An 18361-nucleotide genomic window follows, 5' to 3' on the forward strand; every position below is an offset into this window, starting at 1 on the left:
ATTTTAGCTCAACAAAGCCCCTTGATCAAAGAATCCGAAACGCCGACCGTTGGTCAGGGGATAATGACATACATCAACTTTAAAGCTTGGGTAAATCCAATTATGTAGACAGAGTTCGCCACTCAGCTTTGAGCAAGCCCGCTCTCCTCAATTTCGGCCGTTCCGTTCACTTGACTCAAGGCGGAGTCATGATTTGCTAGTCCAGCCCTGTCAGCATCTGACCAGTGCCTACTCTATAGTATGAGGTACATAGGAACCCCTCCTGTGGACTTCCGAGGCTTGGGGGACGCTTGGTAGACTATTTTCCCACGAGTTGCCATGAGGTGATTCCACAGGGTTCTTGGCATGGAGATATTGCTTGCTTATTCCAAGATTGTGTCGAGCGCTGACTTCCAATTTCGTCTATCCATTTTCCATCATGCTTGTAGACTGTGTTATTGTTTATAAGGATCTTCAAGTTATCGCGAAATTCTGGAACGCGACCAGGAGTTGTAAAAGCAAGCATTGAAGATAGACTCCCTTTGTTGTCCTTCCTTTCGAGCACACTTTTGTTGATGAGATAACAAATATTCCCGGAGACACAAAAGCCCGACATGAAATTCATCATGACCCCAGAAAGCTTGACAGACAACAATGTTCATCAACGGAGTCAATTTAAATGGGACGCAGCGTAGAGAGAGAGAGAGAGAGAGAGAGAGAGAGAGAGAGAGAGAGAGAGAGAGAGAGAGAGAGAGACAGGGGAGGGAGGCAGGAAGTTAAACCGCAGGCTTCGGCCTCAGCCTTCGCGCAGTACTTTCTCCGCCGAATGCGAGTAGAAAAGCTCTCCCCAGTATGTGGTTGATACTGCGGATTCCTTTCTTGGGCTCCGTGCTGAAAGGGCAACATTCAGCAGGCTAGACTGGCCAAAACAGGACTGATCGTGATGAAAGGAGAGAGCTTGCACCTGGTGGTGGGAACCTAGGTGACCTAACGTGTGCCTCCGACACTCCTCTTGTTTTGAGGAGAGCTCGGGGGTACTCTGTAAATTCTTCCAACGTTATGAAAACACTGATGCAGGAAATCAATGCTCTGCTTCCACCGAGGCGAGTACAACCTCATCAACGAATGGCTTCCTTGCCCATACTCGTTTTCTGGGTTCAAGTTAGCATGATGCGGGTTCACGTAAATGAATACAGTGACTAACACTTTATGGCAGGTGTGATAGTTGGTGTTCCTCAGTGCATTTCTGATCTGAGCCAACCAAACCTGAACCTCTTCCTTAGACCAAGGTTTTGGGACACCAAATTTGGTCAAAAGATACATGCCGTATCCCTCAAGGCCTGCCAGCCAATGCTCGAGATTCACCGTTCCTATCTCTTTCAGTTGCTTGTCTCGAGGCCACGGTCCGATCGGCCATTTTCTGATCTCTTCGTGGATGTCGACGAATCCGGTATCTCTAACAAGATCCATGCACCGATCATACAGATCAAGTGGTCGGCCGCTTTTTTCCGCCGCTGATCGCATTAACGGATACCATTCCTTCAATTGGCAGTCTTGGGGCCAGTTATTATCCTCGCTTTGAAGGTCGAGGGTCAATTCGAGCAATTCAATCCAACCACCCGGGCGCAGGCTCCTAGAAAAAATCAGTAAGTTCTTCTTCTCGGCCTTTGAATTTTGGTCAACGCACTCATAACACTGTTTGTATAGTCTGTTGCTTTCTTCGTGTGTAAATGCGCCTTCCAATATGCGCATGTGAATCAGATCGAACGGCTGCTGCCATGTCCATTCTTGGAGGACATCGTCCACTTCGAGGACACAGTTAGGCGGCATCCACGAGACTGGTGGTGGGAAGAGGTCGACCCCGCGGACGATAGCTAGGGACATTAGCTTTCTCTGATACCACGCCTTCAATTGAAACCGCCCTCTTACCATTCGGGAACATGTCGGCTACGTCACTTTGTTTCAAGTCAGTAACCAAACAACTTCAGTTTGTATTGTACTCACATTGCCCAAGATCCTTTGCCGGTTCCTATATCCAACACATGCTAACACATATTAGCCTCTTATCAATCTGTTCAGTGTCAATGGCATACTTTGAGCCCTGCCCCGACTGGCGACCGAAAGAAGGGATTTAATTGATGCCTTTCCATAAGGAAAGCCGTTATGTGTCTGGTCCAACTTAGTACTTGCTTTGCAGAACGCAGGTCCGATGTCGTACCCAGATTCATAAGCATCGAATTGTTGCTCATCAGATGGCAAGAAACTGAAAGACCCATCAATCAGCGCTGATAAATTTGTCGACTGTTGTCTATCATGCGACCTACAACGAATCGGTTTTCAGTGTCTGATATCTGTCCTGCTGTCAATTTCCCCATCAAAGCAGCTCCAGGTTACGGATAAAGATGACAAACCTCCTCCCATTCTCAAAATATCCTCGGTGCATCGAAGACTCGATGGTTCTCGTCTCACTATGCAACCGATTAGCAAGTTACCAGTGTCTTCAAACCGAGAGCTAGCTCACGAATGCCAATCCTCCGGCAAATTTACTTCGGTCGCAGAGTATAGATCTTTATCCTAGAATCAAATCAATTTAATTGCTGACAAACCGCACTGAATATTAGCAACACGAACCGCTTTTATCTTAATATTTTCCATCCTGAACTTCCCCGCGGTCGGACTGCCAATGAGTAGGTGTTTCCGCTCGGGATTGGAGTGGAGCGTTGTTTGAGAAAGATCTGAGAACAGCCGACACCCCCAAAAAAAGCCGATAGATCGAAGGGACCGCGGGAGCCTCCTCAGAGCAGATTTCAGAACGGGCCGAGTCTGCTCTGTTGACACGCCAATGAAATTTCGCCGCAATCCTCGCTAGTTTGTGTACTTGACCGTTAAGCCTTGAAATCTCAAATCCAGTCCATTGTGTGGAGGTCCTTTCATCCGATTTGTGGGTATTTGGTATGATTGCCACTTTGTTGACTTCTCACTGGATGGTGCGGAAATGTCGAACAAAGAAGTTGCCGCTAAATCTCCTGCGTGACCGGGGGCGCGTCGGTATCGGCCCCACTGCCACCAATCGCAATGCAAAATGGCCCCTATCCTTGATTTCTACCCTGTACGGAGTACGGAGAGCATCCGGGGCAGTCATGACATGGGTGGTATAATCGAGGCCGTCGGTGCAGCTGCTAAATATCCCTGAAAAGACGCCTTGATCCCACCTCTACAATGATACATTGAATTCTGAATACATGCGCGGACGAGCATTGTGCATTAGGCTTCAATCCCGTCCGCTAAAAACAAACAAAAAGCGCCTCGACAAATGCAGCAAGGATACTCGGGGGCTAAACATGTGCCATGTGGAATTTCTAATCATCGCTCCAATAGCCTATTTTCCTGACTCTCCTCGTCTCCGGGTTTTCGTGCGGGCTGCTTCCCGTCTGCGGATAGCAATGGGACCTTGTCAAAGATAATCCAAGTACAGATTGCGATGATCAACGCCTCGGGCAACATTGTCATGACCAAATAAGCGGTCGCATTGCCCTTGATAGCATTAAACTTCATGTCGGAGGTAATGATGAAAATTAAGGAGTATGCAAGGCGCACTGCCAGCAGCGGAATGCACACGGCCACCCCTGTTATGCCCCACCGCTCTGTCTCGGGGTAGTCCTTTCGGCGAAGCCAAAAAGCCACGAAGACTCCTACCAAGTACAGGTATATCACCGCAAGGAGAGCTGTGCTTGCTTGGCTCCAGGGTGTTGGAAGGTAAGCATTTTGGACGTGCATAACGGCGACCCATCCACCAATGGAGATCCCGATGTCGATCCAGGTGATGATTGATGGAATTAGGACAATGCGTTTTCGGATGATTGCCATATACTTGTTTCTGTATTCAAATGATCCAAATTTAGTTTCTATCATTCAGTTTCGATGGAGTGGACTCTCATACGTTCTTTCCAACAGTTCAAGTAAAAGGAACATGATCAAGATCATGCCGAGGGATTCACAGACAAATATAGCCGCCGAAAGGCCCCGGGCATGGCTGTTGATGGCTGCAAGCTTGCAGCTTGCGCCTATCAGGCGGAGAAGTGAAAAGATGCCGATGCAAAACCATCCAATTCGACCTGTGCATTTGAAATACACTGCTAGTAGCAAAGGGGTAGAGAATATGACAATTTGGGCAACGGAGATGCCATCGCGATACGTAAATATTCCGTCACCACTCATGCTTTCGCAGTTTGGTCTTCCAGAATTCGTGTGTAGGTGTGGTGGGTTCGGGTTTGATATCGAATATATAATTGCTCACTTGGTCCGTAAACTCCTTGGTGCTTGGGGTGTTTGATGCAGTAGCAGCGTTGGCAAGATGCCTGGATGAGATAAGTGAGAGTTACACATCTTTTTCAGTGAGTTTGACACGCTTTTATAAGCCTCTGTCCCAGATCAGCGCAAGACTTGAAGCTCTCAAGGCTCACCACACGTATACAAGGTTGTCTTGGCACAGGGCTGAGCGTCCGATTTAGGTCAAGCGCGCGAGCACACGTGACCCAGCGCCCAAACATCGTGCCGACTGGTCACGTGCATCTCAACCATGCCCCGTTTGGGCCTAGCTCGTTTCGGCCAAGCCACCATCCAGCAAAGCAGCCAATCAACACCGGCAGACTGGCAGATTAGCAAATCAGCAGTGAGGCTCGGCTTTGCTCGACTTGATTGATAATTGAGTTTCCGTGGTTCAGGTTCTACTAGGGCTGATGCTCTCTCTAAGCGGCTTATCCGGGAGATCATACGAAGTAGAAACTTGCACACAGTGACTCTGTGGTTATCCGCCTGATTCACATCATCTCCTATACTTAAATACTTGCATACCAAGCGAGGATTACATCACCGGGTTATATCCAATCTCCAACCTGCTTGATTGGCCGATTAGTGCTGAGCCTAGCAGAAAAGGTAATCTCGGAGGGCTCAAATTCTGATTGCAATTAATCAACATTGATATAAAGTGGATCTCCATATCCGATTGAATCCATGGATACACCGAGGCAACGAACACAATTGCCTAGAAACTCCCCAAGATCTCGATTAACTTTTCCAAGGTTTTAAATCGATTCCACGTGGTATAAGCACCTGCCTGGATGAGATCTAGTGTCTTTCCAAACAATGGCTTTCAAAACGCCATTACCCTAATTTGAGATCTTCTTGAAAGACCACATGGTCTGGGCCACGTGCTCCTCTTGGCGATGAGAAAATCTCAATTCTTGTGGGGTTTTGTCTGGGACTTTCAGCTGTGGGAACAGAATCTTGCGGTAAATAGTCACCCCCGGGACCGGCAAGCTGAATGCAGGCTGAGCTGTAGCTGTGCGGCGGACATTTCCGATCGAATATTTACAACATGGTGGGGCATTCTCGCGCATTTCTCGATCAAAATGGCCTATCTTGGAATAGGCCGGATAACTTACCCGCTTGGGCTTACACCGAGACCGCCCATATTAGGGCACGTTTCAGTCGACCCGACTTTCATGGAGAAGGGGCAACGGTCGAGCCCAATGATGGCTTGCATTTCGGCACTAAATAGCGATCCATCAACGCTATTGCATAAATTTGTGCGAAATAGATAACCTTAATGTGTTCTAGTTGCCAAGCTCTTTTACAGGGGTAATAATAGCGATGCCGAAACAAAAACCGATGTTGCCCCCGGGGAAAATGTCCACTTCTTCAAAGATCTCTGCGCAGTCTGTTGAACGAGTCTTGGACCATCATGAGGTATCAACTATGGCTGTTTGCTGCTCTAGCCTTGCTAGTAGGAGGGCTGCATGCGGCAGCTTCAGATGAATCCTTTCCATCATGCACAGTAAGTTCTCATCCCAAGGCATGCGAGTCGGCTGCTCATTATCTGAAAGACTGCATGCGACAAACAATTATTCTCGGACTGCTCCTTGAGCACAAACACAACATGCTTCTGTGAGAGCACCGCACGTTACAACACACTATTGAATTGTGTTACAAGCAAATGCACAACAATGGAACTTTTTAGTAAGTTTCACTACTGTTTGATCAACAAAATTACAATCTAATCTTCCACACAGCCACCAAAAGGCTCTACGAACAGACATGTGATGTAACCCCACTTAAGGGCCCTCCAATGATCAATGGCTCAACTCTTGTCCCCATGATCCTTTCCACATTCTTCTTCTTTGCAAGAATCATTGCCAAGAGCAGTGGGCTTGCGGGAGGATGGGGGTGGGATGATTATACTATCATCGTTTCCTATGTGAGCGCTCCCCAATCCTGTGCTAAGTATGCCTCAAGAAGCCCGGGCTAACGTTCGACAAGATCCTGGGATTGGCAATCTACATTCTCAATATCTACAGTAAGTTTATATCGCCAAACACATCAAAGCTATTCAAAACTGAGAACTAATCAACCAGTGATCCGTTGTGGATTTGGCCGAAACATTTGGGATGTTGTGCCCTTCGACACCATCACCAAGTTCTACAAGCTATTCCAAGCCCTTGCCGTGATGTACAAGATCCAGATCTCTCTCGCCAAAATCTCCGTCTGTCTCTTCCTGCTGCGCATCTTCCAGTCTCGCACCTTCCGCTACATCGCCTACGCACTAATCGGTATGAATGCGGCTATCGGTATCACCTGGGCTCTGGTAGACTCGTTCCGTTGCTTGCCGACTCGTCTCACATGGCTGGGATGGAAGAACGAGGAGTCGGGCCAGTGCATCAACTTCATCAACTCCATTCTTGTCAACTGTCTGGCGAACATCTTCGTCGATTCCGTCTTGATCATCATGCCGGTTTTTGAAGTTGCGAAGTTGCAGCTGCCTCTGCGGAAGAAGCTGACTGTGGCACTGATGTTTGCTGTGGGATCTGTGTAAGTACTCGTGTTGTCGGGATGTTTAGTCGGTACTAACCATTCGCAGTCTCACTATCATCGCCATTATCCGAGTCGTCGTCTTCTGGAACAATCGTTGGGGCTACAACCAAACCCTCGGCCTATACCCTCTCATTTACTGGAGTGTCATCGAGTGCCAAATCTCGGTCATGTGCGCTTGTTTACCAGCATTCAGAGCTCTTGTCGGTCGCTGGCTTCCGGGAGTCTTGGGAGGCACCGGGCGCCGAACATATGCCACAGGAGGAGCGGAATACTATCACAGATCAGGCGGCCAAAGCAACATCAACAAGTCAGTCACCTACGAGGTCAACTATACCGCACGATCGGAGACAAACAGTGACGTGGAGCTGGTGGATATGGATGGAAAGCATCGTCGGTGATTCCTCTCCCTCTATCTTCAAGATATAATGATAATTCATAGAAGGGTCTCATGGGCTATTTTGTATAGACTCCATCGATGCCCGGTTTTCCTGTACATTACTTACTTACTTATACCCAAAAAATACATTCAAGGAAATTCAAAAGCCTGGATTGGTTGTTTGAAGGCGACCAATACTCAAGTACGAAAACATTGATAGTATAAAGTCCGATGAAAGGATCACCATGTTGTCGTTCATGTGTTCATCGTTTCTCCAACATGCAGCGAAGTTGAACAAATATCTTTTGATAATTCTTGTCAGTCTTTGCGTCGGGCGCTCAACCTCCTTTTCAAAGTCAGTTGTGGTTTTGTGACCTCACGAACTGCACGAAGATTGTGGAGCTGAAAGGCATTGGGGCTTTCTTTGTGTGGAGAGAGGAGTATCCACTTCGCCGTGCAGGCCCAACTCTTTAAGCGTTGGCATTCGGTGGCTTGATTATTCAGTGGAGCTCTCTATTGCCGATTGACCACGACTGAGATTCGGAAAGCGAATCAAGGATCGAGATCGTCCTATTATTCCCCACAACGGTTGAACTGTCCGCAGCGTTGATACATCGAGCTGAAAACAAACGGGGCCCGAGAGGAAAAACGGGAAAAGCAAAATGGACACGTCGGCTTCGAGAGAGAGAAGAGAGCCTCGCACGTCCAGCCGACGTTGGAAACATTTTTGCACCATTCCAACAATGCACTGGCCTCGAAGAAAAAAACCAAAGGCGCCTGAGCCACAAGCTGGACAGACTTTGCCGAATCCAACAGCAAATGTGAAGTCTCCGCAAACAGACAACGAGTCAACCCCGCCGCCGCCTGCGCCGGCAACCGATTCTCAGTCGACTCCTTCTCAGTCGACTCCTTCTCAAGCAGCAAAGCCAGACCTACCTGAGGTGGGAAGGGAATCGACGGCACCTACCAATGGACCAGTCTTAGAGTCTCCATTTGGCAGTCCCCCTCCCTTGGGATTTGATGCGAGCGAAAATGACGAAATCACTGCAATCTGGGCGGAAGTGCAAGCGAGAGCAGCGCTTTTGGCTAGAAGGGAGAACAAGGAGATCAACAACGGGTTGGATATTGATGATGTGATCGCAAATCTTGACGCTTCTCAGGAGAAGGAAGAGGAATCACCAGCTGCGCAGGCGGTGAAAGTCGCTTTTGGGCGTACAATGGGCTTGATCAAGACGGTCGGAGGTATTTTCGCTGACGGGGCATCTTCGGTGAGTAGAAATCAGACCCGTGGACACTCAAGTAATCGCGTTTTGGTCTAATGCAAGATGGATACTCAGGTCTTCGCACCGGCTGGACAATGCTACAATGTGATCAGTTTCCTCATCAATGCATGCGATGGTTACCAGGGTGCCTTTGACGGCCTCGCTGAACTGCTCGAAAAATGCTCGGATCACCTAGGCCGTCTCGACTACTACGTCAAAGGAGGCATGGACAAGAGACTGAGCAGACTAGCTGCGCAACGGCTTTTGCTGTTTGTTCAGATCTGCGACGAAGCACTAAAACTACGATATTCGGCCACCGAGAAGATCAAAACTGGACTGAAAATCGCCTTCCTTGCAGAAAACTCCATCCAGGGTCTGTTAGGTGAGATGGAAAAGTTGAGCGAAAAAGAGCGTGGATTGGTTGTTGCGCAGACCTTCGCACTCACTTCCGCGACAGCTACCACTTCTGCTGAAGGGGCTGCCTCCAGTAAGCAAGTCTACGATCATCTGGTTCAGAATGGAGAGCAGTCGAAGGCAAGGAATAAAAATGTGAACAAGAAGCGCGCTCTGATAGACGTTCTAGCGTTTGACGAGGACTCTGAGCAATGGAACAGTTCCAAGAAAGCGCCCGTGGAGAGTTGGCAGACAACATACAATGAAATCCGCAAAGATGTTGTATCCGGCACAGGCAAATGGCTCTTCTCTCATCCCGCTTTCCAGACATGGATATCCGACTATTCTTCCTCCCCGATCCTAGCAGTTGAGGGAACAGACATCACGGGCAAGAGTTATTTGACGTCATCGATTGTTTAATACTTGCGAACGGACATGATCGCCGAATGCACCAACTTGAGACATCTGGTATCTTGCTTCTTTCTCGATGAAGAAAAGGCCGGCCATGGGTTTGACGACGCGGCTAAATCCCTCATCTGGCAACTCGCAAATAAAGATGAGCCGTATATGAAATCTGCCGCTCGTATCGGTCAGAAAGTCGGGGCACTGGACCCAGAAGACGTTATTCCTCGTCTCCTTTTAGAGAATACAAAAGTCGAGCAGATGGACGCTGTCATGTATCTTGTTATTGATGGCGTGGGCGAAAATTCAGACGTCTCGCTACTCAAATTCCTGTTGCAGCTGGTTCAAACCAAGAACAAAAGGATTCGAGTCTTCCTGACTGGTACGCCAAGGGACTTGGAGCAGATGAAGAAGAATGGCGTCAACTGTCCTAGCATCCCAATCAGTCTTCATAACCAGGGTGATGTCGAAAAGTTTATTCAGGCCAGAATGGACAAAATGGATGGCTTAGCAGACACAGATCGGCTAGGTATACCGGAGCAAAGAGAACACATTTGCAATGGACTTTTACAGGCGGCCTCGGGAGATTACCACAAAATCGATCTGGCCCTGCATCATATCAACACGTTGGACTACATGGAGGACATCAATCGAGTCATCCAAGGTGCTCGCGATGGCCGCGCACAGCAACTTCACAACGAGATTGAAATGTTGAATCGTGAACGTTCTCCAAGGCAGATTCAAGAGATGAACGACATCATTCGCTGGATCACATTTGCTGCTGATACTGTCTCGGCGAAGCTGGTCTCTTCCCTGCTGTATTCGATCAATGGCGAGGTTCCATTGAAATCACTCGCCGACCAGATTCGGACCAAATACCTGTTGTTCGATTTGAATGCCAAGGATCACGTTGAATTCAGGTCACCGAAAGCGCTGGAAGTCATCCCACACCGAAGTGAGCTGGCAAAGTCTAATGGAAAGGCCGGCCAAGAAATCCACCCAGGGGAGATCGACACAGTCTTACATTTTCTCGACAATATCTGCCCGCCTCAGCTGTACCAAAAGCTTGGATTGCGTGAATATCTCCAGACAAAGTCAACGCAAAGACAAGAGCAAATCCAACAGGAGGATGAGAGCATGGGACATCTAAAAATGGCGCTGGATTGCATTCGTTCTTTCTCCTATGGGCTCGTCGAGATTGTTCGACCACTTCAAATTTACGCCAGGACTCGTCTTACTTGGCATTTGTCTAAAGTGGATTTGGCCATGGTAGATCGAGACCAGAAGAGTCAGGTTGGGGAGTCATTGGTCAGGCTATTCACGACAAATGAGAGCATTGACCCTTTTCTGCTGCCAGAGGGTGTCTCTTCCAACTGGCTGCTAGGGAGTACCTTTAACAAGCATCGCAACGAGGCACAATCTTGGCTCATTAGGCCGGAAAGAATCGACGAAGTGTTGAGATGGCTTCGAGATACGGCAGTCGTGTCAAGAGTCAGTGATAAGTCGGGTCGATCTTGGATTGAGAGCATCGCTTCGGGAAATGCGACCGAGGCAATTTTTAAGCCGGGCGCTATCAGACTGGTCGGTCGTTGTTCCAGAGAACCGATGTCAGCAGATGATATCACAGACATATATGATTATGTGGAACTATTTCTCCGTCAGGTGAGCATTCAAAGATCGGTGATTGATTTCCCAACGAGTTGCTAATCTTGAGAAATAGACCTCGAATACAACTGAAAAGGAGGCTTGAACAGACGAGAGTTTGTTAATTGGCAGATTCGAGCAGTGGGCTTACGAGGTCCTCCAGCTTACCCAAAAAGACACGCTATGGCAGACACAGATGGGCATACTTTACGCAAGGAAGAAGATCACCATTGAAGCTATCGAGCGCTCTGAGCTGGCTTTGGAGATGGATCCTAACAACTGGAGAGCCTCCGTTTGCCGTGCAAGACTTGCTCCACCAAAAGAAGCCATCGAAATACTGCGGGCAGTAATCAGTCGCCGAGAAAAGGACATGGACAGGATGCACGATCCAGTCCACATGCAACATCTTGCCGACTTGAACTTCGAGCTGGCAGAGGAGTATTGGAGAGATGAGCAGTTCGATCTTGCGGTTTCAACTTACACTGCGTCCCTGAAGCAATCCCCTCGCCACGCTGACAGGTTCATGAGAATCTTCTGGAATTATCATAGAAAAGATCGATCAGCCGAAATTGTCTCCCTGGTCGTTGAGATCTCCAAGATTGAGAGCGGAAAGTACCTCGGTGAATTGATGATGAGTCTAAAAGACAAGGATCACCTCGGATATCTCAATGAGTTCATCAGCGATTCTGCCGTTCATACCAAAGATTTCAGTGTTCTGGAGACATTATACGAGCCTGCAATCCAAAAAAGAGAGAGAATAGGCGATCTGGAAAGGCTGGGTCACATGCGCTATCTATATGGAAGAAGTCTATCCTTTGACCCCAACAGGCGCGAAGACAAAATCATTGAACTGTGGGAGAGCTCTCTGTCGAACTAACTCAAGTACTCCGACACCGATTCTTACTATCTCCATTTGAGGGACCTTATTAGCGGTTTGTCCCCTCTGTATTTACAGAGAGCCCTCGCCGCCAAGGCAAATTTAGAGTTGAACACTGTGGCGAACTATCTTTCAAAGCTTTCAGAAATGCTACCTGAAGGAGTGACTCCGTCGGAAGTGCATGCCCCTCCACATCTTTGGCTGGCTAGATATCATCACCTGGATGGTGATGATGCAAAAGCTTGTCAGACGGTGCGAAATTTCCTCCAGGTAATCATCGAGCTTCTATCTGATGAAGATGAGTCAAACGACGAGATTGCTTTTGCACAGGCGCGCTTCGCTTTTACAGCTCTCGGTGATGAGAAAAATGCATTGACCAGCCTGGCCATATAATGATCTCGGGATTTCCTTGCTGACTTCATTTTACAGCTTCACATAATCGACAGACTGAGGAACCGAAACGTCATTATCATAAGCAGCCATACATGATGAAGGATAGATACTTGTGTAGCAAAGAAGCGTGGTAACATCAAGTAGCAAAGAAGCGTAGGTAATTGATGTTACCACGCTTGACACCCATCAAATCTTTGCCCTAAGCGGTTGATCTTCAACTGCCCAGTCTTCCTTGATCAAATCAGCCGCTTTCTCCGCCACCGCATACACGCTAGCCTGTATATTGCCGCTAACATTATTGGGGAATATTGATGCGTCTGCAACCCGAAGTCCCCGAGCACCTCTCACACGGAGGCGCGCATCAGTAGCTGCACCCAAAGCAACAGTCCCGCACAAGTGATACATTGTGGTAACAACGTCATGTGCGGCCTCCTTGGCTTGATGAAGATCTTGCAAGTTCACATTCGGACGAGGAAACAGTCTGCTAGAGATTGATTCGCGAAGATGTTTGGATTGGCCAATTTGATTTGCCATGCGCAGAGCAGCTCCAAGGAGTATGGCGTCGGCTTCTTGGGTAAGCCAGTTTGGCTGAATGGTTGGTGGTTGGGAGGGATCTATTGAAACATTAATTAGTTATGGCTTTGTGCTGAAATGGCGAATGGTCGCTTACCAGATGACTTCACGTGGATGTACCCACGTGAAATTGGGTTCTGTACGCCCACAACGGCTGTGATTCCGATTTTCTCGGGGTTGGGAATGGTCGTGAATAGATTGCTGAGGTTCTTTGGATCAGCTTCTGGATTCATCATCGACGGCACGAGAACAATTTGAATATTGGAGGCATTTTTATCGTTCAGGTTGTCAATGACTTGCTGAAGCTGCTTTGCGTGGAACTCAGTGGTGGGGCTGATAGCTCTGATGCTTTGCAACACATTCTGCAGCTCCTCCTCGGATAAGAGGCTCTTCGCTGAATAAAAGCCCATGATGTTGGGAGCAGCCGCCAGAGGCCCGTCTTTGGTGTCGGCGTACTGCTTGATTGCAGCTTGCATAGCCTCGGGTACCTGTCGTAGAAAATCACCAGTCGTGACATTGGAATTAACCTCCCAGTTTACGAACGAAACAGGATGATCTTGAAGATTTGCTCCTATGGCAGCATTTTCGACCTTGCATGGGATCTCTGCTGACTTGAGAATGGCAGGATCACCGATCCCAGACAGTTCCAAAATATGAGGCGAATGCACTGATCCGGCAGACAACACCACCTCTCGGGCTACTCTGACCTGGTAGCTTTGTCCCCTGCGCGTGATGCGCACTCCTGCCGCCTTGTTTTCGCCACTCAAAAGGACGTTGTCAACTCGGGCTTCACACAGGACTTTCAGATTGGGACGAGTATGATTCGGTGCGTAGTATGCTTCTGCAGCATAGCTTCGTTTCCCCTTCTTTGGGCCTTTCCTCGTGATGGTTGCAAGAACGTGGTGCATGCCAAGGTGATTACCAGACCAAGGGTCGATGGCCTTCTCATGTATACCGGTGACCTCTTCAAATGCCTTCACAAAATCAAACTCAATCGGCAGAGAAGCTTCATTGAAGCTTGTGTGGATGGGCCCGTCCGTGCCGTGAAACTTCGCTTCGAATCTGATATCTCGCCCTAAATCCGCTTCAACGGGCTCAAAAGTCTAGGCTGTGTGTAAGCTTAGTGGATCATGCTCGTATATCACATGTCTCACTTGATGCTTCCGCATATACCACTGCATGGATTCTGCAGACCAACCATCGTCACCGACTAGTGAGGCCCAGTTATCATAATCCTCTGTCGAGCCCCTCACATAACCCATCGCATTCATGCCGCTGGTGCCTCCCAGATACTTGCCGCGAGGAACATGGTGAACCCTCCCGCGATTTCCAGCCTTTGATAATCGTCAGCGTTTTGCCAAATTAGCTGTAATTGGGTTCTCGCCATACCTGAGGCTCACTATACATGCCCCAATCATAATCTGAGTTCGCAAGTTGCGCGGGCCACATGCCGGGGATATCGACAACTGGGTCTCCGAGTCGATTCTTCCCGGCTTCGATCAAACCGACTGTGACATTGGGGTTCTCGGACAAGCGGGCCGCTATGGTACATCCTGCAGTGCCGCCTCCGCAGATAATGTAGTCAAAAGAAGTCGCTAAGAATTCTTCGACCGAGCAAGTCGGAATCTCACCACTCTTATCGGACATGGTGTTTGGTAAGAGTTTGGGCTGGGAGTGAATTTCTTTGTGAGATGGTCAGCAGTTGGACATGACAAGGCTTAAATGGAACCCCGCGCGGCATCCATGCGAATACGTGAGCATGGATGTGACCCAGGAGGTGGACTTGGCCGACGCGATATCGGCGTATGAGGATCGCAGATTTCCTGCTGTAGGTTTCACTGCAGATGACATCAAAGCGCAGGTAGATGGTGAGGGGAAAGACGGTGTCGGGGAGCTTCTCCGCAATCCCATGTACGATGGCGATCAGCACTTCTGAAGATCGATTTCGAATAAAAGCTTGCGTAGAGGAGCTCTGCTGCATAATTTGAACAATAAGTTTCCTGAATTAAGTGTTTTGTTGAAATCGTTCACAGAATCAACAGTTCGTGGAGTGTGGTTGGCGATGCAAACAAAGCCCTGATTCGCCGAGCTTCGTAGATAAGGAGGAGCTTGACTGTGATTCGAAGATGCCGAATTAAATCTAGGGGCCCTCCGCATCGCAGAATTGCCGTGCGAGTGTGTATAATATCGTCCTCGTGGCCCCCATCTTTGCTTGCTCATGATTCATGCGCAGGACCTGTTCAATCAAATGCCTTCAGAGCTGTCACCGCCATCACGCAAGGGAGTGACCCGGTTGAGCGCCTTTACACTTTAAAAATAGAATCAATTTCACTCTAGGGCTCGAAGCGCGGAGACAGAAAAATCCAGCAAATTAAATGACAAGGAAGATCCATGGGAATATGGGAAGCCAGTGTATCTCCGAGTACAAACCTTGGGGAAAAAATTTGTGATCAACTGCCATATCTATGCAGCACAATACACTGCCTTCTCACAAAGAGAAAGCACAAAATGTCCCATCTGATCTTATTTCCTTGCTATGTGATAGATTTAAACAGTTCGAATCAACCCTTCCAAATAGCGTTCCACACGGTTGACATCAGCCAAACACGCAATAACACCAATATATCCATCGGGTCGCACAATAGCCACAGCTCCCTTCTCCGGATCGACGCCATAAGTTCCGTAAACATCGTCGAGCTCGTAACCATTGTAGAAGGACATCTCAGAGTGCTCCTTCACTGCCCGAGGGATGTCGCCCCACATGAAATCCCTAGACAGACGCGGGTGAACAACAACTTGCTCTACAACGGATTTGGGGAATCGTGAGATGGCTTTGGATAAAGCGCTGAGTGCTTGAGCTGAGATACCGGTCGAGTCTAACAGATCTGTGGATGTGAGGCAAAGAACACGGAAGCGACCGGTTGATGGGAAGTCTAAGCATTGTGAGAAAAGCGAAAGTGATTCGAATTTGGTAAGAATCTTACCATCCTGTATATCACGCTTGTTGCCATCAGCATGGCGGACGAGACGGACGTTCAGGAGACGTCTGCCTGGATAAAGGATACCAGAGAGGAAGTCTGTACCCTCGATTGGATTGATTCCTTCGTCAAGGCCGCGGGTGACGGTCAGGTTTTCCGGGTATTCGACACCACAGCCACTAGTAAACCCGTTGCCACGACGGAACACTTCCATGAACTCATCGTGGGTGAGGGTACTAATGCCGTCCTCGGATACGCCGATCTTTCCTGAGAACATGGACGAGAATGCCTTGTCAAACTCGATCAACTGCTGGGCTATCGTATGACGCTCCTGGTGATATGTGTCGAGAATATCCCCGGTGGGACTTGCGGGTGTGAGTCCATTGATGGAATAAGCGAGCTTCCATGCTAAGTTGTAAGAGTCCATCATGGAAACATTCATCCCTTGGCCGGCCTGAATTTAGAACACATTAGAATCGATGCAAATCACACCTGTTCGTTCACTCTTACCTTAGGACTATGAGTATGACAGGCTGTGTTGCTTGTTAGTTCATAATCGTTTCGAAGAGGTCTGAGGACAAGTGACGCACCATCTCCAGCAATGAAAACCCGGTTGATACCCTTAGAGTCCTTTACAGAGAAGTCGTCCGTGACGCGTTGGCCAATTTGGTAAGCTGCCCACCAGTCCACAGCTCCGTCTGCCTTGGGACGAATATAGTAAGGCGCAAACGCGGCCGCTGCATTGTCGAAAATCGTCTTCTCGGTGACTTGGCTTCGTCGTGCCCTCGCATCCGCGACAGGGGGTGTTCCAGTCCCGTTTTCTGGCCTTTGGTCTTCACTTGGTATCACGTCGCCAGGGACCTGGACATATAGACGAGTCAAATAATCCCCGGTCGCAATTCTTTCCCGGGGAATGACCATCACAGATCCGGCCGGGGAATGAATAGCACATCTGCGCCTGATATCAGGGAAATCAGTGTCGACAACTAGGTCCACAACACCCCAGATGTGATCGCTTGATTCGCCTTCGAGCTTCAGTCCCATGCAGCGTCGGACTACCGAGTGGGCCCCATCAGCGCCCACCAGGTGTTTTGCCCGCACGGTGCGTTTCCGTCCTTCGGTCTCAATCTCGGCGAGAACGGGAAACTCTGCATCGCCATCTTCGTCGATTTTGACATCGAGTAATTTGGTGTTACGCTGCACACCTCGCTTTGAGTATCGCAGCAAATCTGTCTCTAAGATTCGCTCGATACGACCCTGATGAATGGTGACTTCATGCGGGTATCGTGCTGGTACACTAACATCAGGAATGATTGAGGTGCGCTCGATGATCTTTTCTTTATCCTCTGATGGATTCCAGAATGCGACCTGTTCTCATTAGTCTGCTTGGAATTCAACCGGGGGCCATTGGCCGGAAGGACATACCTGCCACATCTGGCACCCCTCGCTCAGAATTTCGTCTGCCAAACCCAATGACTTCAATGTCTCCAATGTTCGTGGCTGAAGTCCATCCGCTTGTCCAGACTTCAAGGTCGTTGATTTCCCGTCAATGCAAAGCAACGAATCATCACTGAGCCCATATCTTGCTAAAAGAAGCTCCAGCATCAGACCTGCAGGGCCTGCTCCAACAACCACCACTTCATATCTCTCCGTTGTGGAGGGTGGGATGGCAGAGGCCAAACGAGGCAATGGAGGGGCGAATGAGGGAAGCACGCGCAGCTCTCGCGAGGCGGCGGCATGTTCTGTGAACACGGGCATGATATATGAGTTCGCTAATATCCTCCAGGATTAAGACTGTGTTTAGGGCTTGCTGTCCTTTTTCAGATTGTAGCCATGGAATGTCGCTATTTAAACGAGTTGGTCTTAACCAGCGGAGCAATTGAGGTTGTGGGGACCCCAACATGGCGGAGACCAAGGGGTGACCAGTGGCAGAGCCTACATTTCGTTAAGCGTTCAAATGGTGAGCTCCACTCGGGCATTGGGCCAGTCAAATCATACGCTGGACATTATTCAACCCCTCAGGTGTGGATTTGTGAGCTTCGAGTAATCAAAAATAATCGGCGGTTGGATATGAGTGTGAGGGAGGGCGATCACCACGTATATCCGACTTCTATATCCGCGAGGATATTATATCCGATCTAGCCGCGGGGCAATGCAAATCTGAGCTTTGAACTGTCTGGGAACCAATCATCTCTTCGAGCACACGAGGTGTCGGCCCAGACCTTGGAACTTGGAGATATATCCGTCTTCTCAATGTTATTACCCCACACTGGAAACCATAAGTATACCGCGAAAAAACGAAAGCCACCCTCACGTTGTCCATAATATGAAGCGACATCAAAAGAAACAAGGGGTATCTCATGATTGAGCTGGTTTCCAAGGAAGGAGACTTTGAATAGTCCAGAGGCGGAGTTTCACGCTACTCGTATGGCCAACTGGCCAACAAAAGTAGCTCGTATCACTCAGGGCATGATACCTGGCATGCTTTTACCCCGACATGTCCACTTGAACGTTAGACCGGACTTAAGTTGGCCAATAAGCGTCAATTTCGGTAGTACATACAATACGACAAAGGTAATATGGTCGTGTTTGGACGTATACTCCCGAGGTTGTT

At 48.7% G+C, this 18361-nt stretch overlaps 7 protein-coding genes across 7 annotated transcripts; 3 read left to right on the forward strand and 4 right to left on the reverse strand.

Moving 5' to 3' along the window:
* Positions 1 to 1060: 1060 nt before the first annotated feature.
* N7506_005180 (uncharacterized protein) lies at positions 1061 to 2634 on the reverse strand (the record flags this gene model as incomplete). The annotated part of the gene is made up of 10 exons (XM_056954474.1): positions 1061 to 1130; positions 1184 to 1612; positions 1667 to 1853; positions 1909 to 1934; positions 1984 to 2024; positions 2073 to 2148; positions 2198 to 2242; positions 2391 to 2447; positions 2501 to 2553; positions 2611 to 2634. The coding sequence occupies 10 exons, from the start codon at positions 2632 to 2634 to the stop codon at positions 1061 to 1063; spliced, it is 1008 nt and encodes a 335-aa protein (XP_056813363.1).
* Positions 2635 to 3342: 708 nt separating this feature from the next.
* Positions 3343 to 3951, reverse strand: N7506_005181 (uncharacterized protein; the record flags this gene model as incomplete). Its single annotated transcript, XM_056954475.1, has 2 exons — positions 3343 to 3856; positions 3920 to 3951. 2 exons carry the CDS (start codon positions 3949 to 3951, stop codon positions 3343 to 3345), a joined length of 546 nt encoding a protein of 181 aa, XP_056813364.1.
* Positions 3952 to 5984: 2033 nt separating this feature from the next.
* On the forward strand, positions 5985 to 7247 carry N7506_005182 (uncharacterized protein; the record flags this gene model as incomplete). The annotated part of the gene is made up of 5 exons (XM_056954476.1): positions 5985 to 5997; positions 6051 to 6235; positions 6298 to 6334; positions 6393 to 6846; positions 6896 to 7247. 5 exons carry the CDS (start codon positions 5985 to 5987, stop codon positions 7245 to 7247), a joined length of 1041 nt encoding a protein of 346 aa, XP_056813365.1.
* A 721-nt stretch (positions 7248 to 7968) lies between these two features.
* Positions 7969 to 11803, forward strand: N7506_005183 (uncharacterized protein; the record flags this gene model as incomplete). The annotated part of the gene is made up of 4 exons (XM_056954477.1): positions 7969 to 8493; positions 8563 to 9274; positions 9374 to 10944; positions 11069 to 11803. The coding sequence occupies 4 exons, from the start codon at positions 7969 to 7971 to the stop codon at positions 11801 to 11803; spliced, it is 3543 nt and encodes a 1180-aa protein (XP_056813366.1).
* Positions 11804 to 11950: 147 nt separating this feature from the next.
* Positions 11951 to 12196, forward strand: N7506_005184 (uncharacterized protein; the record flags this gene model as incomplete). The annotated part of the gene is made up of 1 exon (XM_056954478.1): positions 11951 to 12196. The coding sequence occupies one exon, from the start codon at positions 11951 to 11953 to the stop codon at positions 12194 to 12196; it is 246 nt and encodes an 81-aa protein (XP_056813367.1).
* A 186-nt stretch (positions 12197 to 12382) lies between these two features.
* N7506_005185 (GMC family oxidoreductase) lies at positions 12383 to 14416 on the reverse strand (the record flags this gene model as incomplete). Its single annotated transcript, XM_056954479.1, has 4 exons — positions 12383 to 12810; positions 12867 to 13844; positions 13968 to 14103; positions 14159 to 14416. The coding sequence occupies 4 exons, from the start codon at positions 14414 to 14416 to the stop codon at positions 12383 to 12385; spliced, it is 1800 nt and encodes a 599-aa protein (XP_056813368.1).
* A 900-nt stretch (positions 14417 to 15316) lies between these two features.
* N7506_005186 (putative phenol monooxygenase) lies at positions 15317 to 17505 on the reverse strand (the record flags this gene model as incomplete). The annotated part of the gene is made up of 4 exons (XM_056954480.1): positions 15317 to 16201; positions 16258 to 16280; positions 16338 to 17115; positions 17173 to 17505. 4 exons carry the CDS (start codon positions 17503 to 17505, stop codon positions 15317 to 15319), a joined length of 2019 nt encoding a protein of 672 aa, XP_056813369.1.
* Positions 17506 to 18361: the final 856 nt, after the last annotated feature.

This window comes from Penicillium brevicompactum (genome assembly GCF_028827555.1).
Source record: "Penicillium brevicompactum strain IBT 35665 chromosome Unknown utg000003l_segment0_segment0, whole genome shotgun sequence".
Lineage (NCBI taxonomy): Eukaryota > Fungi > Ascomycota > Eurotiomycetes > Eurotiales > Aspergillaceae > Penicillium > Penicillium brevicompactum.